The sequence below is a fragment of the Paramormyrops kingsleyae genome, chromosome 1 (genome assembly GCF_048594095.1).
Source record: "Paramormyrops kingsleyae isolate MSU_618 chromosome 1, PKINGS_0.4, whole genome shotgun sequence".
NCBI classification, from domain to species: Eukaryota; Metazoa; Chordata; class Actinopteri; order Osteoglossiformes; family Mormyridae; genus Paramormyrops; species Paramormyrops kingsleyae.
In genome coordinates this window covers 73,519,007-73,545,286 of record NC_132797.1, presented here as the reverse complement: position 1 = coordinate 73,545,286, position 26,280 = coordinate 73,519,007, and the positions used below count along the sequence as shown (strand labels likewise).

Below are 26,280 nucleotides of genomic sequence, written 5' to 3'. Positions count from 1 at the left end.
GGGGGGGGCGGCACAGATATTCCATGCATAAAGCAGGGGATTAAGGTGGAGTGGCTATAGATAGAAGAACAGCCATAAAATGCTGCCTGTACTTTTGAGGACTTCAGTGTAAAATTTTTCATTTGAAGTCTCGAGGAATCTTTGGACCATTGATCGCCGTTGAAAAGCAATAGTGTCCTGCAGGTTTTTGGGGAGACTTTTCGCTTCAGCTGAGCGGTAGCTGAAAGCGTGCAGCGAGATCTCCACGCCGATCTCCCGCATCGATTAAGCGTGGAGAAAGAAGCCACCCCACCCCACCCCCCAACACTTTCTGAAAGGAACATAAACGTCTGTATTATTCAATTTGCTTTGCCGTGTCGCATTAGGCTGGCGGAAATGTGGCGGATCTCTGAAGCGTCTGCAGTCTTGGCCTGTGAAGCTGCCTGTGATGTTAAATATTTTATTTTGTGTGGTTAAGCAGCAAAATGTGCCTTTGCAGGTCTTTCTCGGCGGCCTACAGTTTGGGGTAAATTGGTGTGATACAGAATCCTGGGCCCCAGCTCTCCGACCGCCTGTCCTGTCGATGGCCGCCGTGATTAAATGGCGACTCGGAGCTGAAATTCATGTCTTTGCAGTTTAACACTCAGCGTTTCCATGGCTCTCTTTGATAGTAAAATGTTTTTTTCTTTCTTTCCTCCATCACTGAATGTATTTTGTGTGTGTGTGTGTGTGTGCACATACAGTACCTGCCCCCCCCTCCCCCCCCCCCAGAGGAATGTCCCAGGTGCTATCATACAATCCACGCCCCCAGAAGGCACCACTGAGCGACGCTAAGGAGCATAAGCTTCTTTTAGTAAAATCCCTTTTCTCTTTTCCCTCCAGTTCTGCGTGACAGCTTTCCCTAAATAAGCGACACGGAAGACCAACCTGCCATTTTGGCTGCTCTCAGCACTTGAACAATGACCACAGGATTATGAGTGTGGAATCACCTTGAAACAATTAGCACAATGCTGCAATTCATCGTGATGCTTTTGGGTACTGTTGGGTAGGTGTGCCATCACTAGCTGTAAGTTTGATTTAAAATCAAGGCGAGCGAGACGGTAAAATTATAATCATTATAATCAATAATAGGTTTTTACACTTTTCAAATTTTATTTTGTTTTTTACTGTAAAAATATATTTATATGTAAATATATGAACCCCCCCACCCCTTAGCAGGTGGTATGCCCCTCCCACACAGATACACATAGGGATGGAAATCATGTGACTCAGTCGTGAGTGTGCGTACTGTATATGTCACTCCTCGCCCCCGTGACGGGAGCGCTCAGTGTTTCTGTTACTTTAACAGTTACACGGAGTCCGTGGTCGTGCCAAATGGAAGTCCTTCCCGCTCTGGGAGACGGTGGCGAAGCCTTCTGCTCTCTACAGTGCATTGGATCACATCCTAAAACGCAAGCAAAGCTGTCAGCACCGTTAAATACGACTTCAAAGGGTTTCCCTGCTCGCTCGGCCCATCGCCGCACGCCAAGGGTGTTTGAATGAAGTGCCTCGTTCTGAACTTTGCACAATCCGCATACACAGCTGTAATGTACTCACTGTTTGCACAGTCAGAGTTCAGACACTGCAATGAGGTTAAAGAAGCGGGCACAACACAAGGGACAGGCCGCGCTTCACGGCGTCCCAGCATGTGTGCTGGGGGGTGCCACTGTATCCGTGGACGCATAAGCGAACAAATACGCCAGCCGTTAACCGCCAGACAGCCATGTGGCTATGGGAGCCCACAGCCTACAGGATGTGATTCTCACGTCTCCGGGTGGGGGGACGTGACCTAAGGGAGTCCGTTTCCAAGACATGCTCAGCCAGCCTTTCCAAGATGGTGGGTGGCTGGATCTGACAGGCCTCCATCCAGTCCTCTCTTAGTCTTTATTCATGATGCAGGACAGCCCAGTATCAGAGGATCGTGGCCTGGGTTTATTTTACTTTACTTTCATATATGGCGTCTTCACCAGAGATTTGTCTTTCTGCGCTTCCACTCTGGTCTTGTCCTGTGACCCGACAATGAGAGGGAAATAGACCCCAACTGTGTTTGGAGGGAGACCTTCGCAGAACTCTGTGAGGGTCCCGTCACAATGAAAAGAACCATTCTGCATAACAAGCCTTGTGTGGCTGCATAGGCATCACATCCTCCAAACAGTGAATATGGGCCCACCCAACAGAAGAAGTGGGGGTGGGGGTGGGGGGGGGGGGTTGGCCGTTAGCCCTCATTTTTCCCTGTGATACCAGACACAACAAGGCTGATGGCATTTGAGCTTTAATGTGGCTTTTGTGGCTCTGCATGGAACAGAGTGACTCCCAAAATAAACATCCCACCTGCATTCGCACAGTCTGTGCTAACAAGAAAAATAGGTGCTTCCTATTGGCTGTCCTCCATTGTGTTTCCTGTTTTCATTGGTCCAACTGCCACCCACTGGCCAGGAAGTCCCTCCCAGAGGAAGTCAAAGATACAGTACCTATGCAGTCTTTTCTTAAATGCCTGGATGACACATATGAAAGTGAGAAATAGAATGGAGAGAGCATAATTATCAGCATTTTCCCATTTAGGAAATTGACAGTTTTTTGCTGAGGGCTGTAATTAATTTGAGCCTGTGAAATCTCCAGAAGGGAAAATGATGGTAGAGTCACATTGGATTGGTTCAACTTCAGTTAAATATCCAAGTGTGAGCATTGCAGCCATGTTGCGTTAGGACGACTGCATCTGAGCCAGATGTCTTTCTTTGGACAGCGTTCATGCTTTGGGGAGATTATGGAAGACTTACAAACCACAAAAGTAATAAAGTCCTGCACCCTGGGAACTATTTCTAATCTTAATTAAAATTAATTTCAGATAATTCCTAATTAACATATGCATTCCCCACCCCACCCCACCCCCCCGTTAGTAGTTTGCTGGTGCAGTTGCTTGTAATTGGCGCGAGAGTGTTAACCACAGACACGTGGTCGCTGTTTTGTGAGGCTAAACGCTAAATTATATTCAAAGGTTTTTTTGCTGGATAAGAGTCTATTGAAGAGGGAAAATTACGTAATGATTCTGAAAGTGCACTTGGTGGTAAAAAGAGATGGACACCTTTTTTTCTCAATTAACCATGTTATCTGAGAGTAGTGACCTTGTCCTTTTCAGCTTGGCTGTTCCTGGAAAAAGGCAGCGGGGGATGAGAGCGAGCGGGGCCCCCGCACACGTGCGCCGTTCGCTCTAATCGTTGCGTGAAATTCCCTGCCCGTGCCGGTGTGCACCACTTCGCAGAATAATTAACCTCCGTGTTCCTCTCCAGGATTACCGCGGCTCTCACAAAAAGTGAGACGGAGTGGGTGCAGCTGGCCCAGCGGGTGGTGGGTAGGGTGGCTTCACACTCGTTATCGCGGGGTGCCCAGCCCTCCCGAGGCAGTGAGGTCAAAGATCGTGGAGGGAGAGGAATTCTATGTTCTTTCGTTCTCATATTTCGTTCTCATATTCATGTACGATGAACGTTCCCCCGTGAACCTGCATGGAGGTGCCACGCGATGGTGAAAGCGAAAATGGACACACGGCGGCACAAATGAGACGCTTCACGCTCTGTTTCCCTCGTGCTTTATGGATAATGGGACAACTCTCGCCGACAAGCAGGGGGCGCACGGCCCGAAGCGAGACAGGTTCTGAATCAGGGTTTCGCCTTGCTTTGGACTGGCCCGCATCAGGCTGAAGTGTTTGAGAAATGGGGACGACGATCTGCGGTAAATAGCTTTTGTAGCATGGTGCCACTGCAGCCTTCGAAGACACACAAAGCAGATGCCTGGGACACATTTAATTAATCCAAGTCTCTCATGTTGGCAAATTCTTCAAGTTGCCACCGGCACCCGGCCACAAACAAGAGACAAATGGAAACTCTCAAGGATGTTAAAGGCACCCAGGGAGGCAAAACAGATTAAATAATTGTGCCGTATGCTAACTGTACCTAGATCAGCTCCCATGCGAACAAAGTCTTTCCTACCAGCTGTGCTCTGAAGACGTGGATGGGGACTGAGATTTCTGGTCAGGACCTCAGATTTTGGGCCAGGCCGTTGCCAGGTTTGTGTGCCACTGAGACGAGTGCTTAACTCGGTACCTCTAGCAGGGGTGACATCGCCATTGTGACACGAGGACAGTCACTGATACTGTATGTCTACCCCTGAGTTCCAGAATAGCGTGGTGCTGTCTCGCATTCCCGGACAGCGATGTTGCGAAGGGCTGGCAGGCTGAATTAAGGCAAAAAAAAAACTTGATGGTTGTGACGAACAACTGAATACTTTCAAGAGGGACACCTTGCTGCCGCAGTCAAGATGCTCATCTAATTAATTTCAGTTGTTTTTCCCATATGATGGCTAACAGTTAAACCATTTGCTAGTTTCCAGAAATGCCATGTAGATGAGATTTCTCTGCTATTCATTATCATGAGTTGTTCCCTTAAAATGTACAACAATGTGCCTTATTCAAGCTGTCCTCTTAAAAACTACAACACCTATCCACCATATTCAAGCTGTCCCTTTAAAAACTACAACACCCATATGCATATTCAAGTGGTCCCCTTAAGCCATGTGCTTCTGTGTGTTCTAGACTTCGCTCATCACCATCAAAACAAAAGCAGTGTAGAGATATAAAGTGGTGTGAGCCATCCCTGGTTTAATAGTTTAAATAATCGAGTCAAACTTTAAAACATAATTTTATGCATACTGCAATACTGACTTTCAGGATATTCACTTTCAGGAAGCTGTAATGATATTCAGAATTTTGCTGAGTAAAAAAATTATTGTGAATTTATTATCGAGGTCAATGTTTAAAAATATTGGGAAATTGATTTTAGGACATATTTCACAACCCTATTAGTATCTAGTATCTTTATACTCTAAAACTCAAATTGCATTACCCAAATCATCTATAATGATGCAATTCTGGGTAGTATGGTAAAGATAATTGGAGTGAGCCCGCAGTTATTGACCACACGTCTGCAGAGTTCGCACATATTTTCCAAGGTTGTGGTGGAACTGCAGATATGTTGGCGTTAGCTTTTCTTTAAACAGCGCCCTGGACTCGTGACTTCAGGTGTGAGGGGGAGGACTGGGGAGACTGGGGTCACATCGAGGGAAATGTTACCCACACCATTCCGAAAATCAAACCGGCAACCAACAGGGCAGGAGACCTCCCAATTCAAATCTCAGGAGTGGAGCTACTGTTGTACCTTGTTGCATCTTCCGGTTACAAGTCCACAGAGTTGGGCAATTCAGGTCCAGAGAGTAGAAGTCCAGACCAGGATTTTGTTTCAACCAACTAGTTGAGCATAAAGAATCACAGTCACAGAGTACTCAACTGGTTGGTTGAAACAAAATCCCGGTCTGGACTTTTACTCACTGGACCTGAATTACCCAACTCTGCAAGTCCACATCCTTAGCTCCTGCGCCACCTGTTGCCACAGACAAGTCATTGGCAAAGCAAATTAATATGAAGTCACATGGTGTTTTATTCCCTGTGTTTTTGCCATCCGTAGTTTGCCAGTCACATATGTGTCATATTTTATTTAGTTTTCTGGCACATGGATGCAGACTAAACTGGCTTCATCACTTTTCTTTGTGACCCTTAGACATTCTGCGTCCTTGTTGCCCTATCCATGCAGGACTTGTTTTGTGTTGTGATATATCCTGGAAAAATCTGCGGGCCTCGATTTATGTGTCACTGGGGAATTATGAAAGATGGCTGCTTTGCAAAGCACCGGCAGTTTGCCTTTCAGAGCTCCGTCCCTGGTGGGGGTCTCCCTACCTACAAGACATTGTTGGTATCGGCAAACAAATAAACGATTTATCAAACAGATAAATAAACGTGAACATTTTCCTTCACCTGTCGAGCAGGTTCATCACCAAGGGTGGCAAGGAACTGAGTCAGGCGGCACATTGGGCGGTTCATGTGACAATGGGGGGGGGTCGGAATGGGACCACCGGCCAAAGACCCCACAACAGCTCCCTCCCGCTGAAATAGAGAGTGACACAGAGACTAATCAGTCTTAAGGAACATGTTAAATTGGATAACTTATAATCGAGGAGGCTCAGAGTGCATGAATATTTTATGCCTGGCAGAAAATGTTCTTAATAATAGCCGTAAATCTCCCCTTTTCCCCCCTTTTAAATCAAATGCATTATCTGCATGATAGGAAATTGCTTGATGACTCCATGGCCGTGCAAATTTAACTCAACCATTCTTTTGACTAGAGTGTAATAAGGAAGGGGATATTGTCAGCTGAATAATTTAAAAGCTCAACTTGCTTATACTTTCCTTGATTTAAAATGTTCTTTCATCTCTCGGTGGTCATTATGGTCCGCCATCGCATCCCTTCCGTTAAGCACCGTCGTATCCATGGCTCGTTCCCCCGACCTCCATCACAGCGAACGGCTGGTGCCCCTGTGGACGCAGTTCCGTCCCTGAGCAAAGCTCTCAAAAGGCCCCCAGTTAGATTGTAAAATGAGGGGCAGGTGAATTTATGGTGGGGTGGTTCTGTCGGGGCAGGGTGTTGGGTCCGTACACGGTGGTGAAGTCCCATCTCGCTGTCCTCCCTTCAGCGGGTCCTCAGCTTGTGTCTCCAGTAGATCATCTCCTGGCATGTAGGGCACGTGTGAATTTTTCATAATGTTATGTAAGGAGCTGCACCCCAGAGACCCCTGGCCTCATTCTCATTTTTTTCTTTTGTTTTCTTTTTTTTTAAACTTCCTTTGCAAAAAAACAAAAATTGAAAATACGGAGGGGCGAGAGCGAGAACCATGGGGGGGGGGGGGGACTCATCAGTGTGCCGTATGTAACGAGAATGGAGAGAGAGAGAGTGGAGAGGCCAAAGGAAGGGGAGATGGAGACTGAATGAGGGACAGAGTGTGTCCATAAATGACTGACAATTATGCTAAATGCTGATTCAGGGAGACATTTGGCATTGGAAGAAAGGACAGAAAATTATTGTGTTAACTGTAAGCATTTTATGAATGGTTTAGGATCTATTAGTATTAATTCACAATTCTGAAACTTTGAAAAAGAGCTAAAAATAATTCACTGAAAAATATCCATTGACTAATCAGGGGAGACTCCTGGGCACATTGTGTCAGGTGTGTTAGGAAAACGCTGACAACATTGTGCTCGTAGTTAACTACTCTGCTCTTCAGGTAAAGATATTTGTTTAACTTTGTTTTCTGTGAAAAATATGTTTAACTGTAAGGTAATATGTAAAAACTCACCCAAAATAACCATGTTTGTATCTCCAAAGTATATTTTGGATCCAGGTAGTAAAGGCAGACATGTAACCACAGTTTGCATTAAGCAGAAGTAGGATCATCCTGAGGATTATTCATAGTGCTGCTGTTCACTGTGTAGTAAGGAGGTTGTGGCACGATCCCCGCTGAGCTGCCGGGTCAGCATACCGCTGGAGGCCGCACCTGTATCCTCAGACCCGCTCCTGTTTTATGCAGGTGTAAGAATTCCAAGGAGTCATGTGAGTTTCTGCTATGGATCAACCAGAGTTTTTGCTCAGTGTTTGTGTCCATGGAAACAAAGAAATACTGGTGCACTGCCATCCATCCATCCATCCATTTTCTGTGACCACTTGTCCGATTCAGGGTCGCGGGGGGGTTGTAGCCTCTCCCGCAGGCTACGGCACAAGGCAGTGGTGCATTGCCAGGTAACTGATTCTGGGTGTAATGAATCGTACATGAACACTTCGCCATGGGAGTAGGACCATGTCCAAAGAACATGGATATTTACCTAAGGGTGAGGAATTAGTCATGGGTCTGGGAATTAGACGGCACACAGGGCAGTATATCACACAGAGTTCTGCTCCAGTGTCAGTAAGCAACTCAATGAGTCACAGAGAGATCGAGTTCAGTGTCAGTGAGCAGGTCAGTGAATCACACAGAGATCTACTCTTGTGTCAGTGACCAAGTCAGTGAGTCACACAGAGATCTGCTCCAGTCTCAGTAAGTAACTCAATGAGTCACAGAGAGATCTACTCCAGTGTCAGTGACCAAGTCAGTGAGTCACACAGAGATCTGCTGCAGTGTCAGTAAGTAACTCAATGAGTCACAGAGAGATCTACTCCAGTGTCAGTGAGCAAGTCAGTGACTCACACAGAGATCAAATCCAGTGTCAGTGAGCATGTCAGGGAGTCACACAGAGATTTGCTTCAGTGTCACTGTGCATGTCAGTGAGTCACACAGATGTAAGCAGGGTAGTGAATAGCACAGACATCTACTCCAGTGTCAGTGAACAAGTCAGTGAATCACACAGAGATCCACTCATGTCAGTGGGCAAGTCAATGAGTCACACAAAGATCTACTTTAGTGTCAGTGTGCAAGTCAGTGTGTGACACAGAGATCTGCTCCAATGTCAGTGAGGAAGCCAGTGAGTCACACGGAAAGCTGGAAGGTGAATCATATAGAGATCGGCTCTAGTGTCAGTGAGCAGAGCAGTGAATCACACAGAATTTTTGCGTGTCTGTGAGCAAGGCAGGAATTTGAACCGTTTATAAAGCAGACATGCAGGCATATACCTGGACACCCAAGAATAGGACCCATAAAACAAGTGAACGTTAAAGATGGGTTAAGCCAAAATAAGGCTGGCAGGAGAACGAGGGACCCCAACTAGCAAAGAAATAAAACTGCCAGCTGGAGGAAGCACTGATCTTCCCAAAGATGACTCTAAGAAACTGTCTGTTGTTGGAATTTAAATAATTTTAATTGGTTTGTGTCATCATGGTAATCCCTCGTAGAACGACTGTCATGAGAATTGTAGCCTAAGTGACACATTACCTGTAGCATTTCCATTGGTTTGCACTTATCAGCTGACCATTGATTTGAATAGATTTTATCATTGTTAATAAGCTGCTGGATCAATAAGATGGAAATTCAGGTGCCCATAATGCCTGTTTTGTTCCCTCAGAGGGCTCTGACGACATAGCACAATGAGATCATTGCTTAACACCACATACATGCATACCTGCATTTTCTGGCGCAGTGCTCTTTGTCCCTCCTCTTTCTCAAATAGCTCAGTTTATCTCATGCCATCCAGCGCACCTGTGACATCAAAGTCATCCCCCCCCCCCCGAGCATTTGCAAACCTCAGAAAATGGGTTAGCTACAGACTCACGGAGCATAACAAGGGTTTTGGGGGCAGCAGCCTTTGAGCTCCCCAGTTATGTTACAGCACCACATTATGGCGTATTAAAAAAAATATAGGTGTGCTAAGTTAAGTATTTCAGAAGACAGCGATGGCTTATTTTGCGAGCGTGAGGGTGTGGGAATAGCTGTGTGAACTGGTTATTTCTGTGGTGATGGAAGTAGAGGAAATCCTCTTTAAAAGATATTTGCTTCCCTGACAGCAAGATTAAACGTCTCTGACAGTCAGACCACATTACACGATATTGGGTTTTGGGCATGAGGGACTCCATGATAATTTACCTGGTGAGATAGAAGATTGAGTAGATTTGATTTTCTGTTATTTATTGTCTTGCATTTCACTGGAGCGGTTCTGACTGTTAATCTTACTTAGGCAATATTTTATGTTAATTTACTGTTGCAGTTTCCTTGAAATGTGACCGTCGACATTCCCCCACCTCCCCTCCTCCGCAGCATTGCTCTGCCCCCCCCCATGGTTTCTGTATCTTGCCTTCTTTTTCAGCTATTAAAGGCACACAAGCTTTTTTTTTACTTCTTCTTTTTTCTTCTTGATGTATATGTAGGAGCCTCCATCCTGCTCGTGCAGAGCTCAGCCTGTTTTTAATAAGCATCACCGTCTCTGCCAGTAAAAGGTCGCCGTGTCTAGCATCTGTAAAACGCCGTGTAAGTTAGCGCGAGTAGGACGGGCGCCTCGGCGGAGCCCCTCTCTCACTCTCCGGCGCGGCCAAAGCCACGCCGGCGTGATTGCAGGGGTGCCGATGACACAAGTGTGGTGGGAGGAGAGATAGCTGCCTCAGCATCTGCAGCCGTGCTTTACGAAGGGCCTTTTGACGAGCGTTAAGTGCTCGTTTAAAAAATACACGCAACCCACAGAGGTAACCCGTAATCTTTAGGTAACCCTTGTGTCTAGCGCGCGGTAACCCAGCTCAGCAGTGAGGGTGGGTAGATGGGGGGGTGCATGACAGCCCGCTCACAGAAGGCTGCAGGCCTCCTTGTTGCTATTTAATTGTCTTTAACGTCAAAATAAATGGGTCATATTATGCTGACGTCATTGTCAAAGTACGCATGAATGAAAACAAGGGAACGACTTAGGCGATGGTGATTATCGACCGTTGTGTTTAGCTATAGTTAACAGCAGCAAGAAAGAAACAAATCTTCGTTTCTTTTGTATACCTTCGATTCGGAAAAATCAAGGCAAAGACAAATATAAATAACAGAACGGCGATGAAACGCTTAGCTAAAGGCCATCACAATTACTCGAATTAAACTCGATTACTCCATTATTTAAAAGCATTGATGACAATTTTCCCTCTCGATTGCTCGACAATATACCGGAAGGTAGACGGCACCAGGATGAGGGTCCAAATAAAGAGGCAGAGCAGCATTTGTGTGGAAGCACTTTGCATTAAAAGTGAATGAGAATGCAGTCGTCTGTCAGTAGTACAAAGTGGAAGCTGAATATCACCACAGCAGGACTGCAGTGCAACTGCATCTTAAAATAAGGCTTTTGGATTTGACGGACTCACCAAATAATGCAAGGTTAGCCATAGATACGCGCCATTTAGCCTCTTGGAGTAGTCTAGCCTGCCTTTGTCAGCACTTTGACTTCATTTATGTTGCCTAATGTGATTCCTGTATGTTAGAATAATCGCTGCTAAAACAAAGGTTACCCCGTCGCTTATTCACACCATTTTACTCGATGCCACACATAATAACAAATTAACATAAATTATTATTTGTTTTAAAGTATTGTGTGTTTTGAGTAGAGCTGAACGAGACTAGAAAAAGATAACAATTGGATATTTAGGAGTTGAAAATTAACTATATAGCCAAATGTAGAACTTAACTACCTTTAACTTATTATCTACCAACAGAGTTTGGCAAATAAGTTACTGGTGTTACCGAGAGTTGCACCGACAGACACGAAGCAATGCCGACAAATCACTTAATTGCTTTGCTCGTTGTCACTATAAAATACAAAATATTTCAATACAGTGGAATACGAATGGCAGTTCTTGTTTGCCTTTCTCCTCTTCCCTCATTTTTACTTAATTCTTCACAAACGCACCACACAGTCTACAAATCAGTCCAACAGACAGGACGAAAATGATACAGTGTGGTTTTCTCGGAGATCGCATGCAGTGCTCATGCAGAAGCAGCCACGATAAACTTTAGACTGATTCTTTAAACCTATAGCCTACTAGATAATGTTGAAAATGAACCATCATTAAAATTGCAAAGCTCGCTAAGTAAATGTTTTAGCGCAATTTATTAATGGCTTGAACCCAGCAGCCTATCGCGGTCCTTGCAATGTGGTGTTTCATGTAAGGCAACTGTTGTCGATATTAATGTCACACATCATTACGCACCGTCGCTTGTGTGTGTGGCGTTTGCATGTTCAACCTTTGTGTGGCTGCCTTTTCGGCAGATCCGCCGATTTCTTTGTACTGTCCAAAAACTTAAAACTTAAGTGAATTGTAGTGCCTAAAATGATTGTATGTGTGACTGAGTGTGCATCCTACAATGTGAGGTTGGTTCCTGCCTTGCGCCAATTGCAATGTATAAATTAAATTATATATGAACGATTACTCGATGAATCGTCAGATTACTCGATAGATTACTCGATTATTGATATATTCGATAGTTTACGTCAGCCCTACATCGATCGAAAGAACTTGAAGGAGGATACTGCCAGGAAGTGGCACGTTGTGTGTTCTCAGCATTTCCTTACAGGCAGGTTAAATCCACACAAATTTACTTTTATAAACGCAGTAAATATATTTCAAACCACAGTTTTATCTATTGGGAATGCAATGCACCTGTGAAATGGTGGCTTTTGTTCATGGACGGAGTAACATCTGAAAGTGGAGAGCATAACGTACGCTTCCACTTCTCTGTTTTTGAAAAACTCAGGTAGGCTACAGTATAAGCTTTTTTAAAAAAAACAAAACACTGATATAATTCGGGCATTTACTAATGACGTTTAATTGGTTTGGATTAATTTATTTGTAGCTATTTTTTTGTTATTATTCATCATTGCGTTCTCTAATGCTCCAGAAGTTCCTCGGTTCCACGGTCCATGTTTTTCATCATTTATTTTTTCGCCAGCCAACCAGGAAAGTAATAGATTTCTTAAAATATTCTGAGGTGGTAGCAGTTTTGCGTTTGAAGTGACTGACTGCTAACCGGAAGCCGCCTCCCCGGTGATGAGGACGTTGTTTTGCCGCATTAACGAGCCCCCGACCCCCCCTCCGGTACACTTAGCCATTTCAGAGTGGAGCCTAACCTGCTGTGAATTGCTGCCCTCTTTTGTCCTCCGCTGACTCGGTCACTGCCTTACTGTGCTGTGAGCCCCTCTCTCTCTGGGTGAGTCATTATTTGCGCCCCCCCCCCATCACTTCACTGTCTATCACTGAACTGAACCAAGCACATGACTTTGCCATTTCGGAAGCTGGAAGATTTATCTGTATGAAGAACATACCCTATGTCTTACAGCATTTGATGTTAATTGAGTTTTTTGGACAGGACGTCTTAAATACGTTAATAAATAATATGAACAAATAAAAGAAAATGGCCATTGTTACAACTGTTTTTGCGGAATGAATGAATTCATTGTTTTGCTGCTTTGGAAATACCTTGATGCAGCGGCTGTAGTTCAGCATCTCATTAAGCCGGGAATCTGGATCCTATCATACTTCAGTGTCTTCTGCCTGTGACATCACTTACGCAATGATCGTCTCTCCAGCACACACATTTCTCTTAAAATTGTCTTTTTCATATAATGTTTACAATGAATGTGTCTTATTGTAAAAAAAAAAAAAAACCTCATAGGAATATAATGTCACAGTCGATGTGTAATGTCCAAACTGGAAAAGGCCAAAGGGGGATTGCGAATGGCCGAAACATGTGGGTCCAGCCTTACTTTGAAGACAGTCATCTAAGGTCAGGCCGCTGCAGTGGGCATTGCGGTCTCTGTGCAGAAGCTGTGCTGTGGTTCAAAGGCATATTTTGTGTGGCTGCCTCTTGCTGTGCATGCAGACTTGTGGTGCTTATCAGCCTGTGTGAAGGACAACTGTGCTTAGAGTCCTTAAGCAGAGTAGATGGTGTGTGTTTAGATAAGGCAAACCACCATATATCACTATTTTTAGAGACAATATAGAGAAATATGGAGCTTGGCAGCTTTATAAATGTGTATTATTTGTATGGCTTGCTTCCATATGATCGGCATATTCGCTTAATTAACTTGCGGCTGTTTTTTTTTTTTTCTTCTCTTGTGTTTCATGGTGACGTGATCCTGGATCTGCCTCCCGCCCCTTCTCATTTTAGGTAAGTCCTGGTTTCGTTTTTGCTGTCTGCTCCCTCAACTCCCCCGGGGGGGGGGGGGGGGGGGAGCACAAGTCATGTGACCACACACTTGGGAAACTCTGCGTAAGACCTCTGCTCCTCACCCATGGATTAAATGGACCGTTTCGGGACGCTGCTGGAGTTCCGGCTCCTGTCATTCATTTATTTTCCATAAAACATTAACTTACTCTGGATGGAGACCACAAATCAGTTAATGAACGAGCCATTTGAAAATGACAGCTAATTATCTGCCGGAGAGAGCCACAAGGCAGATTAATTGTAATAAGAAAAATAAGTTATTAAAAAATAGGCCTGCTTGTCATGAGCGGAAGCCGCTCTCCGTACTGTCTGCAGTATCAGTCATTAGCTGTTCCTCACAGTGGCTGCAGAAATGAGCGGTTTCTGTGTGAGTAGAGCAAGAACCTTCCTGGGAAAAGTTAGCGCTTGTGTGCTTTTCCTCTCCACACTCAGGGATGCAGGATTGCAAGCTGCAGCCCTTAAAATAATTAGGCTTCTTTTTAAAGGGGTCAGCCGCCTGTCGAGATCTTATTTACACATGGACGTTATTGGCTTGGTTCAAATTTGTGACTGTGTTCTGGGAGTTAATTACCATGCGGATTATGGACTGTGAACTTGTTTTGCTGAAAGGAAAAATCTCTTTGAGCATTTATTTTCTGCTATTCCCCTTAAAACTGATTTCCACTGAAGTTCAGACTGCTGGTATATGGTATGTGTTCTCTAAGCATGTTTTTATGTGTAATAAGCATGTCACAAAATATTACTTCAATGATGTGTTTCGTGGTGCGCCACGGTTGTGCACTGGTTAGTATTGTCATCTCACATCTCCGCGACCAGGGTTCGAGTCTCTGCCAGGGTTCCATGTGTGTGGAGTTTGCAAGTTCTCCGTGTGTCATTGTGGGGTGTCCTCTAGGTACTCTGGTTTCCCCCCGCAGTCCAAAAATGTGCTGAGGCTAATTGGAGTTACCAAATTGCCCCTAGGTGTACATGTGTGAGATGAATGGTGTGTGAATGCTCCCTACAATGGGTTGGTGCTCCATTCTGGGTTGTTCCCTGCCTTCCGCCCCAAAGGCTGAATAGGACAAGTGGTTTCAGAAAGTGGATGGATGGGTTTATTTTGAGTGGCTATCATTCGAGGGTCGTGCCGATAGTGCTTCCATGCACTTTTTTCACCGTGGTGTGAAATTACTGTAACCCTGTGTCTCTATCTAATGCCATTTAGAGAAGCTCAGTCTGATCAACAACAACATACAGTTGTGAAGTGTTTCTTGCATGGCGGACGGAAGTCCCAGTATGTCCTGCCGTGATTTCCCGGGAGTTGGAGCGGGACCCTCCTGTGGCCATGAGGCCGAGCCCAGCGGCAGCGTCTCCCTGCTGAAGGTCGTATTTTGCATTCGTCGGCTGTCGTGTGACGGCAGAGATGTGGTTGTGAAGGAGGATCCAGCTCAGCCTCTCAAGCCAGGCTGAAGTGCTTCGCTCCGCATGTCATTCCGGGCAGGGAGGGAGCGCTTAAGAGCTGTACTACAGACCTTCCCCGGGAACCAACTCACCGGAGTGCTGCACTTACACTCCCTTCTCTGAACATCACGCTGAACCTCGAGCCATTTCAGAGGAGATGAACTTCTGTCAGGGTGCTGCAGGATCCAGGGAGGGAGGGAGGGGTTCGCGCTCCATTCTTCCTGCGGTGCAAGCTTCTTACTGCGGCTCTTATATAACGGCATGCCTGTGTTTTGTACTTCGCTCTCCGTTTTTTGCACGGTGTATTATCCATGATGGACAGTGACACTGAAAGCTGCCACTCCTTCGGATATGCATTTCAGAAGCGTCTTGGGAACCTTCCAGCGGGATGCCTTCCGTCGGCACATTTTTAATGATAGAATCTTACTCTTTTTCTGTACATGTCAGGCTTCTTTCCACAGAGGTGCTGAGGCATTTAATTGCACCAGGGTGGGTGGCAAGTTGGAAATATCCCCCCTGTCCTTCTCTCCCCGCACTTGGGCCAATCAGGGACTGCTATGTGTTTTCGAGTTGTGACATGGCACCACCCTCCATCACCCTGTAGATACTGCCATCCTGGGTGGGGGGGGGGGGCACAGGGTGAACCCCTCTAATGACAGCGTGTCTCTTGATAAATGCTGTCCACCTGCGTCAAAACAAACAGCCGAGAGACAATAAAGGAATGTCTGCCGTTAGCGGAGCCTAACTGGCGAGCTGAGAGATTTACTAAGCATTATGATGGATTTATAAATGCCATTGGCAGCCCTTAATCTAAATTTTTACTGCTTCCATTAGGATCAGATCAATATGTAAAATTAATAGTGTCGGAGAGGACAGCCGATAGTATATCTAGCCCCTGTGCTCTTTCCTGCATAGAGATTTGCTTGATTTTTGTGACGGCGTTGGAGTCTCTTCACGGCTCATCCAGATGATGTGGTTTTCGTTCTGTCCTTCCTGGCTCTGCTTACAATATGTACGACTGGCCATCTGCTCCTGTCTGCAGACCTCCTGCACCATGTGTGCCCTCGCTGGCGTTTCCGTGCGTCTGGCGAGCCGTGGACGTCACTAATGGAACTCGCTCCTTGCCCTATAAATGAAAAATAAATTTAAAGATGGACCATTAACAGCACAGCTTGCTTAAGTGGAAAGAAAGTGTTTAGCACAAATCAGCATTTTAATACAGAGTCACACAGTGATGTTGTCCATTTTGTCTTGATGGTGAATGCGTGTTATGGTATTAAAATTTCCCTTCCCCTCCTCCGGCCATTTCTCGGCTGCATGTTTGAGGCGTGTACATGGTAGATAGTCACCTAACCCATGACTTCCTTCTGTTATGTAAAGCTGTTGATTGGTGGGTAGATTGCCGTGGGCGCTTTCCGTAGCGCTTTGTAAAGCCGCCCCCAGGGATCGCGCCTCTCTTTAGCATGTCTTTGCTTCTCTGCGTGCTCCGGGCTGCCCGCACATTCCGCCGATGCGATGCTGTGGGGGTCAGGCTATTACACAATAGTGTCACAGACCATGATGGAGTTACAGCTTAGATCAAAATTAATGTATGTGCATCACGCCCACTCAGAGCCCCCCTGAAAGTATAAGAAAGCGTGTTTACTAGGGCTTGTCTCCTTTCGTCCCTCCCACATCTCCAACGAGGAGGGTCATCCTCAGTGACAAAGCTCGAGGGAATGTTTGGTGTTTTAAACCCTGCTCCAGATTCTCCACACATGACCACAACACCCGAACCTCGTCACGATGGCATGGTACCGTTGACATTCCACTCTCTTTTTTCCTGGACTTCTGTTTCAGGGGCACCGTGCCTGATCATCCCACTATACGTACGATGTGGGAAGTCCTGTTTTGAGCAGAGTTACGGAATCCTGGACTCAAAACGATAACAAATGTTTGCTAATTAGAAAGTCAAAGAAAAGTGTGGCGATGTGGCGAGGAAAAAGCTTTTTCTGTTTTTCCTTTTTTTTTTTTTTTTTTGCTGGATTAATTACCCTGAGCTTTTGAAGAACAGAAGTGATAATGACTTGTCAAATTAGAGGACACTGATCCCGCAGAGGGTGTAAACACGTTCCGAAATGGGAGGATGACGTTTTGGGAGCTCTGTTTCACAGAGAGAGATTAAGGGTATGACAGCTTTGCTAACATCAAACGCAGCAGGAACTCTGAGCCCTGGCATCAGCGTCAGATACGGTGGGGCAGGAGACCAAAGTCTGGGGCTTCTTCTTTTTAGGGCACCATGTGTGTGTGTGTGCGCATTTTTGTAATTCCATTGTGGGGACCAGATTTTCCTGCAATGTGATTAAAACCTGTAACTATCCCCACAAGGATAACCTGAATTTTATAAAAGTCTGTGACTGCTATCAAAGAACTAAAAATGCCAAAAGTCTTGTATTTTTGTTTGGTTACTTATGGTTAAGGTTAAGGCTGGGTGGGGGTTAAGGTCGTCATTGTTGGGATTAGGGTTATGCCCATAGAAATGAATGGAGAGTCCCCACAAAGATGTGAATGCGTGGACTGTGAGTGGAAGCCTGTGTACAGTGAGCTTCAGGAAGTGGTCTTTAGGACCTGTCAGATACTGCCCTAAGGCCACCCCTGATGCCCTGTAGGACCAGAGGAGGAAGCAAACCCAGTCATTAATGAGCTGTGACCCAGCTTGGGCAATATGGTGATTCATTGCAGATATCAGCAGCCTCCACGCCCAATATCATTCTGGCGTTGAGATGATATTCAATAATTATTTATCCATCGATCCATCCACCCACCCATTTTCTGCACCCACTTGTTCTCTGCAGAATCACGGGTAGGGCTGGGCTGTATACTGAATTTTTACAGTATATATAAATATATTGATAATATGAGACATAGGATGACACAGTAGTGTTTATATCTATATATACTTTCATCATTAAAAATAGGGCTCTATTAATAATATTTAATATAGAATAATAGATACCTAAAGATATTTACTAGAGACTAATAATATTCCTTCTAGGTTGTAAACAGTTGAAGAGCTTTGGTCTTGTTGCACAGAATCTATAATCAAAATATTCAGTTAGCACCTCAGTAGGCAGATAATGGAGGTGAAAAATGCAAGGAATTATTGTGACTTGGTATGTTTCATAGTAAAAATTGCCAAACGGCTCACAGGGTAAAGATACTGTAATTTGCGACATTTGTATTATTTTGTTGAAGGCTAATACTGTACCTTAAAATGGGGATCTTCCCAGCTAATAACTTTAATTCGTTTCAGACTCCTCTTCTTAGAGCCAGTTGCCAAGTAGGTTTTAGATTTAGATGTTTTTGGTTCCTAAACACTCACCTTCTGCATTGTGAGTCATGTTAGATACTCAGATAATAAAATAAGAGCCTGTTGTGGATTCAGTCCAGTGAAATACTTTAATGTTGTAGCTGCTTTATTTGACCCCTGCAACACTGGTATAGTCATAATTAATTTTCTGTTTGGAATAAAGGAAATGTCTGTACCGAATAGTTCCAGTTGTATATTTGCTAACAGGGAAGGAAATCCGGTAGTTGCATTTTTGACTGCACTCTTTTATTAGAAGTGGTTGTGATATCTTAAATACAGTTTTGGCATAAAACTTAACCTTTTGCCCACTTCATAGAATATACTGAAATATATATCCTGAATTACTGTTCTGCCTGAAATTACTGTGAAATTGTATTTGGTTGGGCCAGTGGTCAGCACTGCTGCCTCACACGTCTGGGACCAGGGTTCGAGCCTCTGCCATGGCTGTGTGTGTTTCGTGGGGTTTTCGGCAGGTATGTTTTGGTTAGGTTTAGGGTTGCATGCTGTGTGAATGTGCCCTGACTGTGCCCTGTGTCAGGTTGGTGCCCCGTCCTGGGTTGTTCCCGCTTTGCATGGTGTGTGACTGTGCCCTGTGTCGGGTTGGTGCCCCATCCTGGGTTGTTCCCGCTTTGCATGGTGTGTGACTGTGCCCTGTGTTGGGTTGGTGCCCCATCCTGGGTTGTTCCCCCCTTTGCATGGTGTGTGACTGTGCCCTGTGTTGGGTTGGTGCCCTGTCCTGGGTGGTTCCCTGCCTTGTGCCCATAGCCTCTGGGATAGGCTCCAGCCCCCCGCCCCCAAACCTGAATATGACTAGCGGTTTCAGGAAGTGGATGGTATTTGGACAGTATTGCCCAACCCTAGTTGTATACCTGATCCATGATTAGAACTTTCGTCAGGAAGTTCAGGTCCGGGTTCAGGCAAAGTGACACCGCAGGCAGGCAAATATAATCAACCGACCTACGCTTCAGAACCTTATTACTGTCTCTCAGTGTCCAGGGATTACAGTGGGTCCTGGGACTCAGCTGTCATTGGCCATGTGATGAGCCTTCTCTGGGGAGTTGGCAGGGGGGGGGGCTGTCACCAACTGTCACTCTCCATACTCCGGGTGCCCTGACTCATTCCTGGCTCACTTTGAGTGATACAGGAGTGCAAATCTGCCTTGCCTTTAATATCTACCTTCCCTCTCTCCTTCACACAAACATGCTGCTCTCCTCAGTGGTCACTGCACTGTTAGTTAAAGTGCAGAAACTGTGCTGTACCGGGGCCCTTCGCCATTCTGAGGCAGGATCAATCATAATTTGTATTATTAAAAAAGAAATAAATAATATTTAACTTACAGTATTTGTTTCCACCTGTTTTTGGTTCTGTTCTGCTGCACAGGTGGTTCAAGGCCCTATTAATGGAAAAATAATTATTCTAGAACTTTTTATTGATTAGTCCCATATTTTCACACGCATTTCATACCTCCCCCCCTCCCCTGCAAATTTTGTTGCGTGGGACCCGCCCCCTTGCTAGGTAAACTTTATCGTGCGATGCCTTCCACCCGGCAAATTGGTATCGCCTTGGGGGGGTGGCTTCCCGCGTTTGTTTAGGGCGTTAAACCCCCCTAATGGGTCAAGTCCTGGAATTGTGCCAGTTGTGCTGCTAAAACATTTAAAATGATCGACAAACAGACAGCTTCCCTTTCCATCCCTTTCCTTCCCTTTCCTTCCCTTTCCTTCCCTTCCCTTTCCTTCCCTTTCCATCCCTTTCCTTCCCTTCCCTTTCCATCCCTTTCCTTCCCTTCCCTTTCCATCCCTTTCCTTCCCTTTCCCTCCCTTTCCATCCCTTCCGTTTCCATCCCTTCCCTTTCCATCCCTTTCCTTCCCTTTCCTTCCCTTTCCTTCCCTTCCCTTTCCTTCCCTTTCCATCCCTTTCCTTCCCTTCCCTTTCCATCCCTTTCCTTCCCTTCCCTTTCCATCCCTTTCCTTCCCTTTCCCTCCCTTTCCATCCCTTCCGTTTCCATCCCTTCCCTTTCCATCCCTTTCCTTCCCTTCCCTTTCCTTCCCTTTCCATCCCTTTCCTTCCCTTCCCTTTCCTTCCCTTCCCTTTCCTTCCCTTTCCATTCCTTCCCTTCCCTTTCCTTCCCTTCCCTTTCCTTCCCTTTCCCTCCCTTTCCTTCCGTTTCCTTCCTTTCCCTTTCCTTCCCTTTCCCTCCCTTTCCATCCCTTTCCTTCCCTTTCCTTTCCTTCCCTTTCCCTCCCTTTCCTTCCGTTTCCTTCCTTTCCCTTTCCTTCCCTTTCCATCCCTTTCCTTCCCTTTCTCCTTGTTTTCGTTTCAGTGTAGAACCACTAAACTCATGCGGCTCCTTTCTGGTGAGAATCGCTGGGTCTTTCACAGTATCTGCATCTTTTGCTGGGAGATTCTGACAAATAGCATCTCTGGGTTTGAAGTGACTCATGCCAACCGCACCAACCCTCAGAGGCGTCTCTGCTTGTTCTCAAAACTTCCCTTTTTTCCCAGGAAGGAAAAAAAATCTAATGCTAATACGAGAATGACACCCTTTCTCTCACAACAGGGAAATATAAATTCTATTATCAGTTTCTATTCATTTGGAGTCAATTGGAAGTTATTAAAAGGATCCAGTTTAGCTAAAATTGGTCAAGGGCATTGCCTATTACACTAAAATCTGCATGAGACTATTAATCTAAAACCTGAGAATGACCTTAAAATGACCTTGTGCCAATCTTAATAACTGGGAGGTGCACTGTTATGTTATGTTATGCAGAATATAATTATGCGTTTGCATATGCAGGCATCTGTCCACTTGCACTCAGCAGAAACTGCGCTTAACCCCCCCCCCCCCCCCCCCCCCGCATGTGTTGTTCACCGTGACCCAGTACATATGCATACATTTACAACAAATATCAAATACACCTTCGATCGCATCACTTTGAAACGGGTCCCTTGAATAACTCTGCATTGTCGTGCTTTCAGAGGAGCCAAAATACAGACCCTGGTGCACTCAGTCAGACCCCTTAACTAATCTAACGCTATTAACTATTGCTATTGCTCTCTGCAGAGGCGTCCATTGTTTCTCCATAACTATTAGGCCATGAAATGAGTAACAAATAAGCAACGGCTGCAAACTATTGCCAAGAGAGCAATTTTAATTTCCTTTAATTTTTTTTTTTACCCTGTCCTTTTTTTACAGGTGGATTTACCGTAAACTCCTTTTGCATGGCAGCACTAACCTGCTGACATTCTGGATATGCACCTTTTTATTATTACCTCTGTAGCTGCTGTGACGCGAGACAATATAACAGCTGAAGTATTCAATGGTCACTTTGGCACAACTTGCGCTCAATAGGGATTCGAACTCTGGGTTTTTAATGAACGGCCCACCCAGTGTTTCCTGGTTGCTGTATTACTGACATCTGCACGGTACTGAACACTTGCTCAGGGAACGGACCCTTTCCTGATGTCATGGGTTAGTCTGGGTCTCATTCCCACCTGCCGAATGGAAGCCACACTGCGATTTATCTTTGAAAGGTCTTCCGTTAGCCTGTTGTCACACTTCAACTTGGCCGGGAATGCTTTAATCATTATTATATTATTTATTTGTCTGCCAGATTTTATCCAGAAGGCAACATAGTTTCACACTTGTGTGTTTTAACACATATAATACTTCTGGGATACTGCGCAACCAACCTTTGCACCTGGGATGCAATAAACGGAAGAATGTGTTTCTTAGCATCGTTAAACATTCCACTGCAGCCTAAGACTCAGTACCTAAGTCATACAAAGGGGCGTAACAGAAACCGACCCATCGGCAGCTGCCAGTCTGCATTTGACGCGCTATAGGCCCGAATGTCGGCGCGCCCGCTGATTACCCCACATCGAACGGCTGTCTCACGTTGCTCCCCCAGTGCCCAGTAATTGAACCGGCTTTCATCTGCGATGCAATCAGCTCACCGCAGGTGGCTGGGTTTCAGTGGCCGGCAGTAATGCCCCCTAATTGCCCTCAGCTGTTCCCGAGCGTCCATGCGAAGAGGCTTCCAAAGGGATCGCTGATGAGTCGCACGAGCTGAATTAAAATGACCACTTCCACTTATAGGTTAATATTAGCCTTTTGGTTTAACTCCAAGCTTTTCATATGACCTTATTCATGATTTATTTAGCATTTTTATACTTTGGTATTCTTCAAGGGTGTAAGTTAGGTTTCAACATTGGTAGGGGCCAAATCACAGCTCCGCCCCTAACATACACGGTACTTCCACAGTATTGGCAGGACATGTTCAAACGTCCATATCCAAATCTGCGCCCTTGATTTACTTTCAGGCATGAAAGGGTGATCCTTTTTTCAGGGAGACACTCACCTGTTTAAGCAGCGGTTTTCGAAAACACTGTCAACAGTGATTCAGAGAATGCATCTTGATGCCTTCCTCTCTTCTCCTCCCGGGTCGGCCATAGACCCACGTGTGGGAGGAGAGCATTCAGTAAGGGGGGGGGGGGGGGACAATGTGAGCTGGTCGTGGGCGGCGGGACGGCATAAGCGTTCACGCGTACGGAGGGGAATGAGCAGCACGGAAGTCGCATGGCCTCCGAGCAGCTGGGCGGGTAAATCTCTCTTTCACTCTTGGTCTCTCACGTCTCTCTCTCTCTCGCATCTTTCACACATGCAGGTGCATAAAATTGCTTCGTCTCTGGCAGTATTTAAATGATTCGTTTGCAGGGAATATGGCTGTAAGTAAAACAAGGAGGCCAGGTCCATTGCTATGGTTCTGAGCCTGACCCCAGATTCAAAACTCGGTGTGTTTGTCCAGGTGGGGGGGATTCTCCTGCGGTTCCTCTGTGTTCTCCAGTTCCAAAGATGTCCTCTTCTGGTGATCTGGAGTCTCTGAATCCCTTCATGTCTGTCCTGTGATGGACTGGTGTCCCCTCCAGCTCCCTACATCTAACAGGATGGGCTCAGTAATCGTAACTAGATAAGAGTTTATTAAAAATGAATGGATGGAAAGGCATATAATTGGAGTTTTATAAATGTGTGTATTAAAATAACGAGCATGAAAGTAAATGGATCTTATCTGCAGTAAAATAACAGGGCGATAAATTATTTTTGTGACTGCGGCACTGAAATTTTATTGTCATGGCAAATGTAACTTTGGCACCTATTTATACATTTCGGAGGCTGAGGTGCTCTGTTTTGATGTGGGGCGGCTTGTACAGTAAATGCTAAATGTCAGTAGCCGTTTGGCCATTATTGTGCAGAGAAGGTCGATACATTACTGTTCCTGAGCATCATTTTTCAAAACTTTATGACAAAGCCTCACAAAAACGCACAGGAGTGGAAACACAGAAGTAATGACAGTTGATTCTAATGCGCAATGGCTCTATATAAAACTCTGTCTTACACTTCAGGAAGTGGCCATATCCTACCTTCATCATGGCTACACCTGACTGGAGTGTTTGGATACTGAATGTGACCCTTCAGGGACTGTATGCGCAGGCACAGTACAGGGGACACCTGAGGAATGGTGAAGACAATTGAAATTCAGATGGAATCTTATGCAAAGTGGATCAGCAAAGGAAATGTCAGCATTGTTGATCCTCGTGACAAAATAACAATAATTGCAGCACATTTGCATGTAAATGATGGTTGTCCGACTAGCACGGGTGGAGATGGACAGGCTGAGATTGAGGATCGAGCGATGGAGTGTAAAGATCAGGGAAAGCCAATTCTCATCCTATTAAAATGGGTTCTTTGTCTGGGGGGTTGGATGAATTCAAACATGGTGATGAGACTAGGTGTGCAGCTGGCTAGAGTGAAATTTATTGGTTTCCTTTGGTCTCTTCGACTTGTGGCACTTAGCCTCACCATAGTAAGTCAGTCTCATTGCAAGGAAATGTTCTTTGGGGTCATATATAAATCTATAAAACCTAAAAGGCATCTGTTTATGGTCCTCTTGAGTTATAATCCTGATTAAGTCCCAGTTTTTCTGTCAGTTGATGTCCAGGGACTCTTAGGGTCACTTTTTGTGCAAGTCATGATCGCCTGCACAGTCGAGCGAAAAGTCTGCTTCTCCTCCTTGCTGGAAAGGTCACGAGGTCTAGTCAGAATATTCTGATTAGCTGTGAGGAACACAAGCTCGCGGTCGCCTTTCCCCAAGGAGCCCATGTCTTTATAGAGCAGAGGAGCACTGCTGTTTTTGCTGCACTTTCCCATGGATGATTGCTCCCAGAGTCTAATACGATGTGACTGTCTTCTGACCAGCTGAGGGACCTCCAGCTATCCAGGTAATCTACCACCAGTCGCCAGCAGAAAGCTTCTCTCCCCACCAATGATTTTCTTTTGCCTCCTCTAATTTCACTCTGCTGAGGAAGCATTTTTTTTCTCCTCAATGGTGGAAAATGACAAGTGAGGATCAGACAACAACCATCTCATTCAGGAGAACAGTGCTGGGAAAAGTTCTGCCCGGAGTATCGATCCTTCACTGTTTGATCCAGGGTCTGTGCCATGTTCACTATATTTGTGTGTGTGTGTGTGTGTGTCCATTTGTCCATAATGTTCAATGATTTATCTGTGTAGAACAGGTTTCAAGGCAAAAATGCAACAGACTGTGCCAGTTACAAGCCGTGTCTATTTAAGCCCGTGTTAAGCTAACTTAAAATTCCTGGCTGCCATTCTTGCTAATACTGTTACATTTGGAAACATTGGTAAATATTTTACAGATAAATTAGTTTTTTTTTCATACCCAAATTTCATAACTGTTCATGATTGTCCTCAAAAAGGTTATGTTTAAGAGCACTGTATTTTCGATGTAAGTGGTATTTTAACTTAATTACATATTACACATTTAACTAAAATTACATTAGGCCAAAAATAATTGTTTTAATAGTAGTGTGTAAGAGTACTTGAAAACCCTCGCAAAAAAGGTACGTTATAGCACTCTGTAAGGTGTTGTCTGTACTGTGTGTGGAGGTTAGAGGTAAATAAGTAACCATTGATAGAGACCTGGCAAAAATAATTTCCGTGGTCTTGTTCATAGTGTTAATGAAATTCTGTATCTCTCATCACATTAGGCACTGAGGGGGTATTGTTTATTTGGAGGAGAATGATCTGAGAGAGAGCACAGGAAGAGAGGGAGAGGACACGGTAACAGAGAATGTGTCTTTCCTGTCTCAATAAAAGTAAACCAGCTGGCCAATAATTACACGGAGTTTGGATGCGGGCGGGAGGTGATGAGATGCCAGGTTTTATAGGAGTTTGTTGGGAGATGAATTGGTGTGAGAGGCCATAAGAAGGAGGGCAGTAAGGGCCAAGGAACTGGAGAGGACCATCTGGAGCGCCCACACCTTACGTCCGGGTTTGCGACTGCGCTTAATTTAATTAGTTTGAGCTAAGGGAAGTCTCATGTCCAACAAACATTTTTTTACATTATCTGATGCTTTTATCCAAAATGATGTACAGTAGAGGGAGGGTAATCCTGTGTGTGATCCCTGGAAACACACAATGCTCTACGTGTTCAGCTACAGGAGCTAGAGACACACGCACATGCATACATGTGACACGACAATGAAAAGGCCGCACTTAAAAATGAACATATTCTTAATGGACCAGACGCCCTATAAACAAACAAGATCCACCATCTGTAAGTAAGCTGAGATGCAACCTGAACCGTTTAGCCAGAGAAGGAAGTTTCGGTTTGTTTTGATTTGCTTGGGCAAGATGCAGATGTAGAAGCAAGACTATAATCCGTTCAAATTCTGGGTGGGTTAGTATTGTGTTCCATCTTACCATGGTACAGTTTTATTCCGGAATTTCCGCCTTTATTCACCCTCAGACTTGCACAAACACACACCAATAAATTACCACCCCATGTCCCATAAGGTGAAAAGAAAATTAACTCTGACTGTGTGTAGTTGATATCAGTTAAGTGTTTTTT

The 26,280-nt window shown here is 45.1% G+C and overlaps 1 protein-coding gene across 11 annotated transcripts in view; it reads left to right on the top strand.

Annotated features, from left to right (window-relative positions):
* The window catches only part of il1rapl1a (interleukin 1 receptor accessory protein-like 1a), a 330,464-nt gene that overhangs the window by 156,315 nt on the left and 147,869 nt on the right, over positions 1 to 26,280 (top strand). Inside the window, exon 1 of one of the 11 annotated variants that reach the window (XM_023840653.2) lies at positions 9,943 to 10,061. The exons of 7 other annotated variants lie outside the window; for them this stretch is intronic. Coding sequence is in view for 1 of the 4 variants with exons in the window: in XM_072698765.1 (XP_072554866.1) it covers positions 10,719 to 10,725 (7 nt within the window). In the remaining 3 variants the exon portion in view is untranslated. Of the gene's footprint in view, positions 1 to 9,942; positions 10,062 to 10,162; positions 10,285 to 10,334; positions 10,726 to 12,362; positions 12,553 to 26,280 lie in introns of those variants that run through there. 3 more of the 11 variants (XM_023840740.2, XM_072698765.1, XM_023840574.2) reach the window with 3 other exon arrangements.